Source organism: Hibiscus syriacus, unplaced genomic scaffold, assembly GCF_006381635.1.
Source record: "Hibiscus syriacus cultivar Baekdansim isolate YM2019G1 unplaced genomic scaffold, ASM638163v2 tig00110174_pilon, whole genome shotgun sequence".
NCBI lineage: Eukaryota > Viridiplantae > Streptophyta > Magnoliopsida > Malvales > Malvaceae > Hibiscus > Hibiscus syriacus.
Genome location: NW_024062612.1, coordinates 855964 through 873207, shown reverse-complemented (window position 1 = coordinate 873207; position 17244 = coordinate 855964). Strand labels below are relative to the sequence as shown.

General features: G+C 35.7%; 2 protein-coding genes across 2 annotated transcripts; one reads left to right on the top strand and one right to left on the bottom strand.

Annotated features, from left to right (window-relative positions):
- Nucleotides 1-9: 9 nt before the first annotated feature.
- On the bottom strand, nucleotides 10-1125 carry LOC120216981. The gene is made up of 2 exons (XM_039214234.1): nucleotides 502-1125; nucleotides 10-438 (listed from the first exon to the last, which is right to left on the bottom strand). The coding sequence occupies exons 1-2, from the start codon at nucleotides 1123-1125 to the stop codon at nucleotides 10-12; spliced, it is 1053 nt and encodes a 350-aa protein (XP_039070165.1).
- Nucleotides 1126-2287: 1162 nt separating this feature from the next.
- Nucleotides 2288-16295, top strand: LOC120216872 (proteasome subunit alpha type-2-A-like). Its single transcript, XM_039214157.1, has 11 exons — nucleotides 2288-2410; nucleotides 2496-2572; nucleotides 2681-2745; nucleotides 3198-3244; nucleotides 14213-14288; nucleotides 14523-14590; nucleotides 15120-15189; nucleotides 15302-15387; nucleotides 15608-15670; nucleotides 15812-15877; nucleotides 15965-16295. The coding sequence occupies exons 1-11, from the start codon at nucleotides 2370-2372 to the stop codon at nucleotides 16011-16013; spliced, it is 708 nt and encodes a 235-aa protein (XP_039070088.1). The 5' UTR covers nucleotides 2288-2369; the 3' UTR covers nucleotides 16014-16295.
- Nucleotides 16296-17244: the final 949 nt, after the last annotated feature.

Below are 17244 nucleotides of genomic sequence, written 5' to 3'. Positions count from 1 at the left end.
AAAATTATCCTAAGACGTGAAAGAGGTATTCATACCATTATGCAACAGTATAGCTCTCCAGAGATTGGCTTCCAAAGGGCAGATGAAGAAGAGATGGTCCCGTGTCTCTTGGAAGGAGTTACAATTGACGTAAATACCTTCAGAACAGATTCCCATTCGTTTGAGGTGATCTCTGGTAGGAAGACGATCGAGGAGAGCCATCCAAGCAATCAGACTGTGCTTGGGAACATGCATTGGGAACCATATTAATTGATGCCAAAGAACCTTCTGCTCTTGCGTTCGAGTAATTTCCCAAAAATCTTTGGTTTGCAAATGACCAGTAGTGAGGAGCGAGAAAGCATCAGTTCTCAGTTTAAGAATCTGTTTAATGCTCCAGCTAACAGTTGCTCCAGCTTGAAAGTGCCAGAAATTCTGGTTCTTGAAGACATAACTATTAAGCTATGCAACCCAAAGGCATCCATTTCCTGCTAGAATCTTCCTGATAAGATTAAAAGTACATACCCTGCACCAATTTTTTAAATTTTTCAGACCAAGGCCTTCATCAGACTTGGGAAGACAGATACGTGCCCAACTAACTCTGGTTCCAACAGCCTTTGTATTCGTGCCTTTCCAGAAGAAACGGGAGCTTAGCTGCTCCACCTTGTTTAAGATAGAAGTTGGCAGCATAAGCTGTCTACACCAATAATTACAAACACTATAAAGAACAGTTTTAATCAATTCAAGTCTTCCTGCATAGCTTAAGTTCCTACCAGACCAGATTTGTAGCCTTTGTTTGATATTGGTGATTAAAGCTTCACAATCTTTGTCATTGAGCTTATGAGAGACGAGAGGAATACCGAGATATTTGACAAGAAGAGGGCCAATTTTAAAGCCAGAAACCCGTTTAATGATGTCAATGATGCTTATGGGAATACCCGCAACAAAGAGCTCTGATTTAGAGGAATTGAACTTAAGACCTGAAAATGGTTGGAATTGGTCAAGCACACTAAGCACACCAACCACCGAGTTAACGTTACCTTTACAAAAAATCAGTAGATCATCCGCAAAAGAAAGGTAAGTGAGGCCTAGTTTGTTGTATTTAGGATGGAATCCAAAGATTTTTTTATTTGCAGCCAAATTGAGCATTCTAGATAAGATATTCATAGCAAAAACAAATAAGTAAGGGGAAAGTGGATCCCCTTGTCTAAGCCCCCTAGCCCTAAAGGGGCACCTTCACCTCGGTAAAGTTAATCAAATTTGGTAACCATTCTAGACATTTTTTAATAAAATAAATAAATTTATCTTTTCAATTAAAAATTTGTAATTCACCCGTTCAATTAAAAAATTATTATTAGTTATTAAAAAAATTTAAATAGTTATATTTGTAAAATATATATTATTAATAATTAATTCTTAATAAATATTACTTTTATAATTATCATAAACTATTAAAAAATTATAATTAATCCTAAGGTATTTAGGTAAAATATTAATTAAGGTGATATAAATTTTTTATTTGAATATATGTTTGGTAAAATAAAAAGTAATATTAATTAGGTATTTTAATAAAAATATTAAAATGTATACTCTATATATTTAAATAATTCATTAAAAATTGAATATGTATATATTTATAAGACATACATTTTTATCCAGCTTAAAAAGATTTGATAGAAAGTAATAAATTTTTTTATAACGAAAGTTATAAAATTTTAATCCATAACACATTTAGATAAACCAAAATACACTAACACATTATCTTAAAGTTTTGATAATTGTATTAGTTAGAAACTCTAACCGAAAGTTGATTGATATTGATTGAAATTTTTTTAAAAATATATTATAAATTTGTAGCGATATACTTTAATTTTTAAGATCATATCATAAAATATAAGATATAAATATGCTAAAATCTTTTAATAAATGTTAAGCTCTTTTGATATTTTGATATACGATTTTGATTACAAAAATCAAAATTTGAAGCGAATGACTATAAATTTTAATATTTAAATTAATATTTTGATAAAAATATTAATTTAACCAGAGTTTCAAAAGCTTTGGTAAAAGGTTTTTTTTTTTAAATTGATAAGACGTTAGATTGATGCATAGTAAAAAGGGTGAGATATATACCAAAATTTTTAATATGTAACCATAATTTATATAGTGATGAGCTTTACCCCATGGATCATCGATGGTGTTTAAAAATGGTTTGTGTGAACAAAGCCCAACCCACATCTCTGAAAACATTCTTCCTCAGCAAGAAAAATGGAAACCATATAAAGTGGAAGTGCAATATTTTCTCTTTCGCTTCCTCCCTTTCCATTCAAAGACATCCCCGAAAGTAATTCCTTTCTTTTCTCTCATTGCCATCTTCTTCGTAGATCAAAAACATGGGTGACAGTCAATATTCATTTTCTCTCACAACTTTTAGGTAATGTCTTCATCCCTTGATAACTTTGTAAATGGAATATTTTTTCTAATAAAAGATTTTTTTTTATTTGGTGTGTTTTTAATAGTCCTTCAGGCAAGCTAGTACAGATCGAGCACGCCTTGACGGCAGTTGGGTCTGGTCAAACATCTCTTGGAATCAAAGGTTTCTTTCATGTTCTTAAGAGAAAGAAAGGGTTTATGGATTTTACAAGTAGTCAAATAGATGCTGGTGGGTTTTACTCTTATGCTAATAAATAGTTTTGAATTACAGCTGCTAATGGGGTAGTGATTGCTACTGAGAAGAAACTGCCTTCAATCTTGGTTGATGAAACCTCTGTGAGTATATTAGTATTTAGTACCATACGCTCGCCCTTTCTATCTGCATTTGAATTATCGGTTTTGCTTTAGACGGGTTTATTTGAATTTCTGGGTTTTCTTTTGACGGCTTTATTTTCTAGTTACATCGATGTGAGCTCGGGTATTGGGTTTACCAAAGATAAGAGAATGGTTAATTTTACCCATACCCGAGCAATATAAAAGTGCAGTGGTTGTTTTTGCTTCATTGCCTATTATTTCTTTTTTGAGAAAATTTGGGAGGCTCCATATTATCATATAAAAAGTAAACACCTGATGTTGCTTTATTCTTCTTTTCCTGGTAGAGTAAGTTGCTTCCTTTGAAGCAATTCAACTTTATAATGTATAAATTGATTAAAAAATCTATTCTGATTCCAAACTGATGGATAGTTGCTAATTACCACGAAATGTGGATGTGTGATGTCTGATTTCAGGTTCAGAAAATACAGTGTCTGACACCAAATATTGGAGTTGTTTACAGGTTTTCTTTTCATTTGTTCAATTATCTAGAAAGTTCAGTTATTTAGTTATTTTAGTTGGGAACATATTGAATCTGATTAGCATGTAGTCGTATATTGCGTTAAATTGCTTCAAAAATACACCAACAGCTTACATCTGTAATTATCTGTGTTTTGCCAATGACTTGAGAAAGTACCAGTTCATGTGCATCTATGATATTAGTGACCTCAAGGAGCACCCTAAATTACTATACATTTCATAAGGTAGTCTATTGTAGAATACTCTTTTGTTCTTGAATTTCCTGTACATATCCATCCTTTTGTTTGGAAGTTATTCTTGTATAAAAAGTTTCATTGCGTTGTTCTGTGCTTTTTTGATTGATGTATAAAGAATAGGTTTACTTATGTTCGATTTATCAATGATTTTTTAATTTATGATTGTGCCGTCTTGTTTTGTTTTGTAAGAAAGCTCTGTAAATCGTTAGCCATGTGGTATAGTTTTTTTTTATGGTTTTATTATTCTTGTTACATGTTGCCATCTCCAGCAAAAGAAAGGAGTCTTTTTTTTCTTTTGGAAAGATGGTTAGGTATGCGCTGTAGAAGGGCTACAGTTATATATAAAAGCTATAATCTTAACTTTAGGAAACTCTTAAGCTAGGAAAGTAATTAATTCTAGGGAAAGATGTAATCCCTTAAAGTTAGGGATTATAACTACTAAAAAATATTCATAGAATCCTATCTAACTACACATAATCTTTCTAATTTAGGAATTTATTTTCTGACACCCCCTCAAGCTGGAGAATGGATATCCTCCATCCTCAGCTTGCTTGCTAGTTTCTGAAAATACTTCCCAGGTAGCCCCTTGGTAAGTATATTTGTAACTTGATTTCCATTGGACACATAGGGAGTGCAAATTAGGTCACTGTCAAGTTTCTCCTTTATGAAATGTCTATCTGTCACGATCGGGAGAGAAGAGAGAAGAAACGAAAGACGCGAAGAAATTGGGGGAAATGGGAATCAAGGGTTAGGGATTGATAGTGAATTGGGGGAAAGAGTTACCTAATTAATGAGCATGTGAGGAGCACGAGGAGGTAATTACCATCAGGAGAGCTAAGTCCACGAGCAAAGCAGCAAGCCCAGTTGGTGGCCCAATATCTGAGATAACAACAAAACGGTTATTTTAGAATCTACAGCTGACATTTAGTTAGAATTGAGGGTACCTTGTAAACAAATAAAATGAGTACCAATCAATCATATTTTTGAATGAAATCTTATTTCTGTATCTCTATTCTACCCTTTTCTACGACTTCTTCTTCTCTAATTCCCTAAACTATATCAATTCATCACAAATTGGTATCAGAGTCTCGGTTTCTGGCAAGTTGGTGGCATGCCCAAGAAAATTCAGAATATGGCAGAAGACTTAGCTGGGTTGCAGAAACAGATGGAAGAATTGACATCACTGGTGAAATAAGGAAAGGACGAGTCTAATCCTCCTAAATGGTGCGAGACTCAGGATAACATGATTTCTGCACTGGAGTCTAGGATGGCTACGAATCACGGATATGTTGAGGAAATCTTGAAGATTCTGACTGGTAGGAAGGAGGACCAAGAACAATCTGCTGAGGATCATGTACAGACCCTTGATTCATCTAATATGAGTAACAAACAACCTGTTAAGGTGACAGTAATTAATGATAAGACTCGGTTTACTTCTAAATCGGATGAACCCGGTATTCTTAAGTCTAAACCAAACGATTTGCCTGTTCATCTATCTAGCTTCAAAAATGATAACCAAATGGGGGAAAATAGTGCTGCTAGAAATCAGTTAATGACTTTAGAGGTGGATAAAAGAGGTACAGGGGGTCTAGTATGTCAGGGATTATGCTACATAGACCTAAAATTGGGTTATCTTTTTTTGAGGGAAGTAATCCAAGAGGTTGGCTACAAAAATGTCTAAAATATTTTTCCTTATGTAATATTGCTGATGAGCAAAGAGTGGAAGTAGCTACAATGTATTTAACTGGTAAAGCAGAGATTTGGTTTGATGGTTATATTATGCAAAAACATCATGTGACATGGCATGAGTTTGAGGCAGATTTATGTCATAGGTTTTGTGATAATGCCTTTGTTGATATAGTGGAGGAGTTTACAAAATTGGTCCAGAAAGGGTCTGTAGAGGAGTATCTAGATAGATTTGAAGAACTACAACCTCACATGCTTTTACAAAATCCTACTTTAGGTGAGGAATTTTTTGTCTCTTTGTTTCATTAGTGGATTAAGGGAAGACATTAAACATAGAGTCAAAGCTCTAGACCCTAAAACATTGTTTGAGGCAAGCAGGCAAGCTAAATTATATGAGCTATCTGTTGAATTTGAAAGCAAAAGATTGAGACCTTTTGTTAAAAATCCAGTTTATTCTAACCCTCTACTTGGTTCTAAACCTAACCAGCTGCCATTACCACAGAAGAATACAACCAATAATCCACAAAAACAGAACCTAATAGACTACAGGAGACAGAACAATTTATGTTTTAAATGTGGTGAAAAATTTGTTCCAGGCCATCAGTGTAAAGTTAAACAGTTGAATATGATGATTGAGGATGACACTGTTATACCCTAAGAAATTTTACCTACTGATTTGGAACAGCAGAATCTACAGGAGGAGGAGAGCCTAGAAATATCAATGAATGCTATTACTGGGTGTATTGGTCATAACACATTAAGAATTCAGGGTACTATTCAAGGGAGACCATTGAATATTTTGATTGACAGTGGTAGTACCCACAGTTTCTTAACACCTCAGTGGGCTGATGCTGGTATTTTAGTGAATACACCTTATCCTTTGGCTATTATAGTGGCTAATGGATAACAACTTTATAGTTCAGTAAGGTGTAATAAGGTTGAATAGCAGATGCAAGGACATTCTTTTGTTCATGACTTTAGACTCCTAAAATTGGGTGGCAGTGATATGGTGTTGGGGGTGGATTGGATGAAGTTATTCAGTCCAATTTTGATGGACTTCAACAAATTGACTCTCAGTTTTGTTGACCAAGATGAAAATATTATTATACATGGCCAGCATCCCTCAAATTGTTTGCAACAAATTTCAGGGGCTACTCTGTTAAAAATGACAGCCTCTGATTCTGCTATTTTGGGCCATGTGGTATTGTTCTCTATGTCTGAAAATTCTAAGGTTGTTCCTGCAGCTTTACAGCCTCTATTGGACAAATTTCAGTCTGTTTTTGCTGAACCTATAGGTCTACCACCTACAAGGAATCATGATCATGCAATTCCTCTAAAGCCTGAGTCTGCTCCTATAAATTTAAGACCTTACAGATTTCCACATAATCAGAAGGAAGAAGTGGAAAAACAGATAGCTATCATGCTCTCCTCTTCTATTATTCAACCTAGCAAAAGTCCTTTTGCTTCTCCTTGTCTTCTTACAAAGAAGAAGGATGGGACTTGGAGATTCTGTGTTGATTACAGAAAGTTCAATAGTATGACTGTGAAGGACAAGTTCCCTATTCCTGTGGTGGAGGATCTCTTAGATGAATTACATGGGGCAGTTTACTTTTCAAAAATTGATCTCAGGTCTAGTTATTGGCAAATCAGAATTAAGGCTGAGGATATTTACAAGACAACATTCAGAACTCATTAGGGTCATTATGAATTCAAGGTAATGCCTTTTGGGCTTACTAATGCCCCTGCTATATTTCAAGCTCTAATGAATGACTTGTTTAATGCATTTCTTAGAAAATTTGTCTTGGTATTTTTTGATGATATCCTAGTCTACAACACCTCTATGAAGGATCATATTTACTCATTTGGAACTGGTTTTGGAGATATTGCAAACTAACCAGTTATTTGCCAAGATGTCCAAATGTTTCTTTGGACACTCAGGTAGAGCATTTGGGGTCATATTATATCAATTGCTGGAGTTTCAACTGATCCTGCTAAGGTGGAGGCTATGCGTAATTGGCCTATTCCTAAATCTTTAAAGTCTTTGCGTGGATTTTTGGGATTGACAGGATATTACAGACGATTTATAAAAGATTATGGAACAATCAGTAAACCCTTGACACAAATGCTTAAGAAGGATAGTTTTAAATGGAGCAGTGAAGCTTTACATGCTTTTGAAGACTTGAAGCAAGCTATGTGTGTTGCTCCAGTTCTAGCTTTACCAGATTTTGGTAAGCAGTTTTATTTAGAAACAGATGCCAGTTCAGGAGGCATTGGGGCAGTTTTAACTCAAGATGGCAGACCTATTGCTTACCTTAGTAAGGCTCTTAGCCCTAGACATGCTGCTCTCTCCATATATGAAAGAGAGTACCTGGCTATTTTACTAGCAGTTTCTAAAAGGAGGCATTATCTGGAAAGCACTCCTTTTATAATTAAAACAGATCATGAACCTCTTAAATATCTGTTGGAACAGAAGTTAGCAACTGCTATTCAAAAGAGGGGGTTGACAAAATTATTGGGCTTGGATTATTCTATTCAATATAGAAAAGGTAAGTCCAACATAGTAGCTGATGCACTCTCTAGACAATGGGAAGATCAAGCTCACTGTTTTGCATTGGGTACTACCTTGATTATTCCTAGTTGGGTTCAGCAGGTTGAGGAAAGCTATAAGGAGGATTCAGAGTTACTGAATGGATTTCTATCTTAACTGTCAATCCTATTGCAGATTCTAGATGGAAATACTCTAGAGGTATCCTTAGATTTAAGGATAGAGTTTATATTGGAGCTGCTGGAGCTCTAAGATTACAGATTCTTCAAACCCTACATGATTCACCTCATGGGGGTCATTCTGAAATTCAGGCTACTTATCAGAGGATTAGAGCTTGTTTCTACTGGCCCAAGTTGAAATCTATGGTGGCAACTTACATCAGGTCTTGTTCTATATGTCAACAGCTAAAGTAGAGCATGTTCCTAAACCAGGACTTTTACAGCCATTACCTATTCCTCAGCAGACTTGGGAGGTAATCACTATGAACTTTATAGAGGATTTACCTACATCCTTGAGAAAAAATTGCATTCTGGTGGTAGTTGATAAATTTACCAAATATAGTCATTTTTTAGCATTATCACATCCTTATTCTGCATCTGATGTGGCTAAACTATATTTGGATAATGTCTACAAGCTTTATAGGCAGCCTAAATTAGCCATTTCTGACAGAGACAAAACATTCACTGGTCTCTTTTGAAGAGAACTAATGAAACAATTGGGGTCTAAAACCCTATTTAGTACTGCTTACCATCTAAAGACTGATGGTCAGACAGAACGGGTTAACCAATGCCTGGAGCAATACCTAAGGAGCTTATGTTTTTTTCAACCAAAGCACTGGGCTAAATGGTTGTCTCATTCAGAATGGTGGTATAATACTACCTATCATTCTGCCCTAAAGATTACACCCTTTCAAGCACTTTATGGGTACAAACCACCTACTATGGTTTGGTACACAGAAACTACAGTCCAGTCAGTTAATGAACTAATGCGTAGCAGGGAAGATATCTGAATGTTAGTTAAAGAACAATTGGAGATTGCAAGTAACAGAATGAAACAAAAAGCAGACAAGCACAGATCTGAAAGAGTTTTTGAAGTTGGGGATTCTGTTTACCTAAAGCTGCAACTTTATCGCCAGACGACACTAGCACTGCGAAAGAACTTAAAATTAGCAGCAAAATACTATGGGCCATACAAGATTACTGAGAGAATCGGGGAAGTTGCTTATCGTTTGAGCTTACCTGAGACATCGAGATTGCATTCTTCATGTCAGTCTTTTGAAGAAACATGTTGGAGACTCTGTCGTTTCCTCTACGGATCCTCCTGCCATGAATACAGATGATCAGTTTCGAATAGAACCATACAAAGTTTTGGGAAGATGAATCATTAATCGCCAAAACAGACATGTCACTCGGTTGTTGGTGCGATGGACAAATCTGGACGAGACAAACGATACTTGGGAGGATTATACTGTCCTTCGAGGCCAGTTTCCAGACTTTGATCCTTGGGGACAAGGATCGTCTCCAGCGGTGGGTATTGTCACGATCGGGAGAGAAGAGAGAAGAAACGAAGGACGCAAAGAAATTGGGGGAAATGGGAATCAAGGGTTAGGGATTGATAGTGAATTGGGGGAAAGAGTTACCTGATTAATGAGCATGTGAGGAGCACGAGGAGGTAATTACCATCAGGAGAGCTGAGTCCACGAGCAAAGCAGCAAGCCCAGTTGGTGGCCCAATATCTGAGATAACAACAAAACGGTTATTTTAGAATCTACACCTGGCATTTAGTTAGAATTGAGGGTACCTTGTAAACAAATAAAAACGAGTACTGTGTAAAGAACAATAAAGCATATTTTTGAATGAAATCTTATTTCTATATCTCTATTCTACTCTTTTCTACGACTTCTCCTCTAATTCCCTAAACTATATCAATTCATCACACTATCCACTTCATATTTTGTCCTATCATGTTGAACTGGATTATAAACAATGTTGATTGTTGATTTATTATCACAGAACTTCATTGGACCGTCCCATTTGATTTTCAAATTTTCCAAAATAATCTTCAACCACAATAATTCACAAATCCCAAGTGCTATAGCCCTATATTTAGCTTCTGCACTGGATCTGACCACAATATTCTACTTTTTGCTCCTCCAAATCACTAGATTTCCTCCCAGAAAGGTACATTACCCTGAGGTTGATCTTCTATTAACTATAGACCCTGTATATGCTTCCAAAGTTAAACTTCCTCCCTTTTTAAATAAAATTCCTTTGCTTGGTGTGCCATTCAATTACTGTAAAATTTGAGTCACAACCCTTAGGTGTGATTCGTTAGAACTGTGCATGAATTGACTCACAACTCCAATTGCATATGCAATGCCTAGTCTGGTGTGTGACAAGTGAATGAGTCTTCCCACAAGCCTTTGATATGAGCTTCTGTCAACTATTGCATCTTCTGTTGAATCTCCGAGCTTGTGATTAACTTCTATTGGTGTTTCTTCTAGTCTGCACCCTATTTTTCCAGTTTCTGTCATCAAGTCTAGAGTGTATTTTTGTTGAGATATGAAAATTCCTGGCTGTGAATATGCCACTTCAATACCAAGGAAGTATAATCGTCCAAGTTCTTTGACTTCAAACTCCTTCACCAAACACTTCTTTAGATCATCAATTCCTTCCAAATCATCCCTGTAAATATGATATCATCTATATAGACCAATAAAGTAGTTACTCCCCCTGAAGGTGAATTTTTCACAAACAAGGTATGATCACTTTGACTCTGTCTATAGCCCAACCTTAGCATCACTTTGGTAAATCTCTCAAACCACTCTTGTGGACTGCTTTAGCCCATATAGAGCCTTTTTTAACCTGCACACAGCTTGCTTAGTGCTTGGACCAAATCTTGGTGGGATGTCCATGTACACTTCCTCCTCAAGATCCCTATGCAAGAAGGCATTTTTAATGTCAAACTGCTGTAATGTCCACCCTTGATTGGCAGCTAATGACAATAGGATTCTCACAGTGTCCATCTTTACAACAGGAGCAAATGTCTCAACGTAGTCTATCCCATAAGTTTGAGAGTACCCATTGGCCACCAACCTTGCTTTGTACCTCTCTAAATAACCATCTGACCAGTACTTTACTGTAAACACCCATTTGCACCCCTCAATTTTTCCCTTCTAGTAGTTATACTAAGTCTCGTGTCTTGTTCTTCTCAAGTGCTTCCTTCTCAACTTGCATGACATTCTTCCAATCCTCATTTTCTAATGCCTTGGATACAGTTTTAGGAATGACAATGGTGTTTAGGCTAGTAAGGAAGGCCTTTGGTTGTGAGACAAGTTCCTGTAGGACATAAATAGATAAAGAGGGTTTTTTGTGGTGCAAGCTCTTTTTCCTTTTCTAATTGTAATAGGAAAGTCAAAATCCCTATGATCAGAAATAGAATCAGAATTTTCAATGGTATTTTAATCAGAAATAGGTTCAGTAGTTACCTTGGGTTGTATAGGAGACGAAGAGGATGACTAAACTTGCACTGGTGCCTTCCTCCTTGAATAGACCAGTAGAGGACGAGTAATGTTCTGAGTCTTTGGCTAAGCTGTATTAGAATCAAATTGTAAGGCGGTAGATTGGTCTGAATCAGGTTGTTGGACAGGCTGTTGAACAGGCTGGTAGACAGGAAAGTCAAGAAGTGGCTGAAGTAGGAAACAATCTTTGTCCGTATCTTCCCTGATTGAAATCTCCCCCTGAAGGTAAGGGCGGGTAAAATAATTTTCTTCTTTTGCAAAGGTGACATCAGCATAAACAAAATGTTTCCTTGTAGGTGGATGATAGCACTTGTACCCTAAGATATATTTCAATGCCCTTGGATCAAGCTTACTCCTATTATGAGAGTGTATATAAACAAAGGCAACACAACAAATATTTTGGGCTTAAGGTTATGTGAAGTATTGAAATTTGTGAAGAAACTGGTTAGGACTTGGATAGGGGTTTGGAACACAAGGACTTTAGTTGGTAGTATGTTTATCATATAGGTGGCAGTTAACATAGATTCCTCGCAATACTTTTTAGTTTTTGAAACAAAAGGGCTCTTGTTATGGCAAGGATGTGGTCATTCTATATGTCTGCCACACTGTTCTGTGAGGGGTATTAACACAAGAAAATCATGTATGATGCCTTTCTCTTGAAAATAGGGTGATAGGATTTGGTTGAAATAGTCCTTGGCATTATCTTATCAAAACCGTTTTATGTTTGCCCCAAATTGAGTCTTAATCATGGTATAAAAGGTCTTAAAGGTAGAGCTTACACTCGATTTTTGTTTTAGAAGAGATATCCATGACACTTGGGTACAATCATCTATGAAGGAAACAAACCATCGGGCTTCGACTATATTTCGAATGGTGGATGGCCCCCAAACATCACTGTGAATAAGGGTGAAGTGGAGGCTCTTTTATTGCTCACTAGAAAATAATTGTGTTTATGTTTTGCAAGTTCAGAGATGTCTCACTGAAATTCTTCAACATTTAAGGATTTGAACAAAGAAGGAAACATAAGTTTTATAACTTTAAAGGATAGGTGACCAAGGCGAAGGTGATGAAGATATACTTGATCTTTATTGATTTTAGATTCTGATAAAAGGGATAGTGGTGAGGAACTCAAGGCATTGACTTGTCCACCGGGATTGTCAAGGTAGCATAGGCCATTCACTTCTTTAGCATGTACAATCATCCTCCTTGTTTCTTGTTCCTGAAAATTACATTGAGTGAGATGGAAGAGAACACTAGAGTTAGTGTCCTTGGTAATTTTCTGGATTGAAATAAGATTAGTAAATAGTTTAGGTCTATGAAGGACATGTTTTAGTGTAAGAGTTTCAGTTATAACAATATCCTCTTGATCAGCCATTGTTATCATAGTACCATCTGCTACTGTTATCTTTTTATTGCTAGGACAAAGTGTATAGGTGATAAATCTGGGTGAAGAATTTGTAATGTGGTCTGTAGCCCTTAAGTCAATTACCCAAGAGCTTTGGGTAGGTAAATCTGAGGTTTTAGAGTCCTGAGAAGAGGATATACCTGAGAAAACCATACTACAATTACCTGTTGAGGAAGGCTTTTCTAGAGATCCCAACAGCTTTTCAGTTTTTCAATTTCTTCTCTGTTGAACTCAACAGACAGTTCTTGAGAGTCTTCAAGTATCTGTTTTGTTGTATATGCTTTTCCCTGCCCTTTTGATGGTCCTCCTGTCTTTGAAAAACTCTTATTTGTTGTTTGAGGCTTCCCATGAAGCTTCTAGCATTTATCACCACAGGGAATCCCTATTAGCTGTTTTAGCTACTTCTGGTTGCCTATTATCTTCAGTAACCAGCTGTTCCAAACCAATTCTTCTTTTAGTTACAACTCTAGTTACCAAGACTGAACTCTTCACTTGAATGCTTTCAATCATAACTCCTCTTCTTCCTTCCTTAGCACAAATAATTGCAATTGCTTCATTTAGTGAGGGTATATCTTCCTTTCCAAGAATTTGGCCTCTTACTGCATCGAATTCAATATTTAGTCCAACAAGAAAATCATAAATTCTATCTTTTCCAACAAACTCTTCATTGCATCTCATTTGGATACACTGGTAGTGATCCATCTCTTGCCACGGGTTCTGTAGTTGGTTAGAGTATTCTGTGATTGACCTGCTTCCCTGCTTGGTGGATGAAATTTTGGTCTTGATTTTATAGATCTTGGTAGCATCTCTAACCTTTGAATAAGTTTTTTTTACAACCTCCCATATTTCTTGGATTGTATTGAGGAGCATGCGTGTATCACTAATCTCTGGCACCATGGAATTCCATAACTAGGAAATTGCTAACGAATCCTGTTCATCCCAAGCATCAAACCAGGGATCTCCCTGCTTAGGTCTAGTCCCAAGAAGATGACTTAATTTACCTCTTCCCTTTAGGAATGTACGAACTAATTGGGACCATTTAAGGTAGTTCTTCCCATTCAATCTATAGGTAGCTTGTATATTTTGTAAGTCACCCATTGGATTAGAGTAACTCCCTTCACTCATTGTGACTCCTGGAATAGTCTCAAAACTGCTGGTGTCAATCACTTCAATCATTTTTTTGTTGTTGGGGTAACACTACGCACTTAAGGAGGTGAATTAAGAATAAAAAGAGGCTGTTAAACAGAGGTTAACAACAGGACCCAGAAATGAGCTAAAAAAAGCTTTGATATCATATTAAAATTAGAGTAATTCTCAATTAATTCTCTCTTATTTGTTGTAGAAGGGGTATAGTTATATATACAAGCTATAATCTTAACTTTAGGAAACTCTTAGGCTAGGAAAGTAATTAATTCTACGGAAAGATATAATCCCTTAAAGTTGGGGATTATAAATACTAAAAAGATATTCACAGAATCCTATCTAACTATACATAATCTTTCTAATTTAGGAATCTATTTTCTGACAATTTATATATAAATCTTCATACTGTTTTTCAGTGGTATGGGCCCTGATTTTCGAGTTTTGGTTCGGAAAAGTAGGAAGCAGGCAGAACAGTATCATAGGTTGTATAAGGTATTATGGCTCTTAATGATATTTTGTTTACTTAATTTTTCACCTATGTGCATCTTGGAAGAAGTTATGGCAGTTCAAATCATGGTATTGTAGACTTGGTCTGTTCGATCGATCAAAGCTAATCCTATCCGTATGGTTACCTTTGCACATTTGTCCCAATAACTTCGTTCAAACTGAAAGGCCATATGGCAATATTGAATGGGTTTCTAACTCCTGCAAGTTTTTTGTTTGCAGGAAGCAATTCCAGTAACACAACTTGTAAGGGAAACTGCTGCTGTTATGCAGGAATTCACTCAGTCTGGGTAAGAATTATGGCCTTGTCTATAAAACCCATTATTTTTCTCCCTTCTATTTTCTCACAGTTGTGACAGAGATTCTTAGGAGTCCAAATGTTTGGGGACTTTGTTAGTTATCCCGTTTTTCAAAAGTAGGCTATGCTTTACTCCATTTGAGTTATTGGTTTGTAAAATAGCATTGTTTATTCGGCCAAAGTGGAAGTAGCATGATTGTAATACAAAGTTTTTCTTAAAACTTTTGTATAATACTAAGTTTCTCTGAGAAGACTTTTTTTTAACTTTTTGTATATTACTAAGTTTTTTCAAGTGTTGTTCTGGCCTTTTTGCATGATGTCAGGGCTGATAGGGGAACCTGATAATGGAATTTTTTAGAAAAATGGAAAAGTTATAGATTCCTATTTTTTTTCAAATGTCTTTTAAGGTATCGCTGCTATGTTTTGTGTCAATCTAAATTGGATCAAAAAGTGGAAATGCTAAATTGTGCAATCCTCTGGCTTTTATAGTAAGTTTTATGCATCTTTCTTTTTCTTTATAGTGGTGTTAGACCTTTTGGTGTATCTCTACTGGTTGCTGGATATGATGACAATGGTCCACAACTGTATCAGGTATTCCTCGTAGACACTAGTTCATTTCATTGTATGACCAGGTAGAGCCGCAGAGGTTACATACAATGGTTTATATGCTTTTCGACTTTATGGTTTCGCTCCTTGTTGGTAGGTGGATCCATCTGGTTCCTATTTCTCATGGAAAGCCTCAGCAATGGGGAAAAATGTCTCAAATGCGAAAACATTTCTTGAGAAGAGGTATTTGCTTAGAAGAATCCGGTTCTTATAAAATTCAGCACTAGTTAAACTAAAATTTATGTATGATACGTTAGACCAATTATGTATGGATATCAATTTTATAGAATGTGATCATATAAAACAAATTTTTATCTTTTCCAGAATTGAGCTGGACATTCTCTTACTTTCCGGTTCTTGTTGTAAAGACTGAAATTATTTCGGTTGATTTTATTCCTTGTAGATACACTGATGATATGGAGCTTGACGATGCTGTGCATACTGCTATTTTGACTCTCAAAGAGGGGTAGATTTCCTCCACCTAAATGTTGCCGTTGAGGACTATTGATCTTCTATATGTATCGAAAGAACGTCAGGAGAAAAATGTTGATCTTGGGTTGCCTTTATAATTTTGTAATCTTAAAACCAGTTTTCCTCAATTTTGCAGATTTGAAGGACAAATCTCAGGGAAAAACATTGAAATCGGGATCATTGGAACTGATAAAAAATTCAGGCAAGCACTGCTTTATTTCAGAATGGTTGTTTTTGCCTACGTACATTATTTATTTTATGATGGCTTATGGTGTTTGCTACGTTGCAGGGTACTTACCCCAGCTGAAATTGATGATTATTTGGCTGAAGTGGAATAGCTTATCTTCTTATTGGAGGCTATTTAGAAGTGTCTTTTATGTAACTTTTGTTTTTGAGACGTTCATTTCAGTCAAATGCATTTAGTTTTCTGGTACTACTATGGTTTCTTTAAACTCATACTGGGTTACAATCTCAACACAAGCTGGAATCCTAATGAATTGAATAATATTATCTACTAGTCTGCAGCTATCAATCAAGTTCAAATGAGGAATGTAAGAAGTAACTGAGAACGGGCAGCTTTAGATTGTAAGTTGAGTTTCAAAATAAAAAGGGGCTTTTCATTCATGTTTGCATTTTGTTATTTTTTTCTTGCTGATTAAAAAAACATAATATATGATCGTTTTAATTTTTATTTAATTAAGATATTGTTATCATGAGTTGAATATTGTTAAATATTTTGATATAATTATACATTTGATCTCTATTATTTATATATTCTTTTATTTAGTTTACTTTTAATAAATAAAAATAAATTTAATCTTTCAATCTAATGATGTCACATTAACTTTTAATGGTAGTTAACTTGTAGTGATTATATTTTGATTAAATAAAAATAATTATAGATTATGCTTTATGAAATCATTAAGGTAAAAATATATAAAACACAAACATAGATGATCATGTGGTTAACCTGAATAAAAGAGTTGTTAGTGTTATTGAATGTATTATGCAGTCCAATTAAGATGACAGGAAAACTGAAATATCCTTATTCCTAACAGTAACAGCTGCTGAAGTGGTTTTGGAGTATATGAGCATTTGGTCCATGAAATGTTAAAAAAAAGATTTTAACTAACGAGAATGGTTGGAAGGCGTGAACGATAGATTCTAAATCATCAATTTCCCACGGTTCCAGACAGACCAGTTGTCTTGTCCCACAGGAAAATCCCAAACCGAAGACAAATCATTTAACTTGTAAGCCTTTTCCATTTTCTATTTGGTCCTCTAACATTAAATACTCTTTCAATCAAGCCATATAGAAATAATCCAATTAAACTTATCTATTATATGAAAGGAATTCTAACCGTTATATGAGGATGGTCAGTTTGGTTCAACAAAAGTTGGTCAGTTGAGACTGCTTAAAATGTGGAGGTCAGGTCCCCCAAGAACTCATCATATTCGGGACTTATGAATATGGCCAATTACGAAGGGACGCCACACACGTGTTTTTTAAGCATTGACCCTGCCAACCCACACTGAAGACAATTTGGTAAATCATGTTGGCTAAGCTGC

Bases quoted from the DNA above. Each gene is read 5' to 3' on its own strand.
- LOC120216981 (XM_039214234.1), bottom strand. From the start codon at position 1,125: ATGCTCAATTTGGCTGCAAATAAAAAAATCTTTGGATTCCATCCTAAA. The intron at 439-501 runs GTATGTACTTTT...TGGGTTGCATAG, and splicing joins ATTTAAAAAATTGGTGCAGG to CTTAATAGTTATGTCTTCAA.
- LOC120216872 (XM_039214157.1), top strand. From the start codon at position 2,370: ATGGGTGACAGTCAATATTCATTTTCTCTCACAACTTTTAG. The intron at 14,591-15,119 runs GTAAGAATTATG...TTTTCTTTATAG, and splicing joins CAGGAATTCACTCAGTCTGG to TGGTGTTAGACCTTTTGGTG. The intron at 15,671-15,811 runs GTAGATTTCCTC...TCAATTTTGCAG, and splicing joins ATTTTGACTCTCAAAGAGGG to ATTTGAAGGACAAATCTCAG.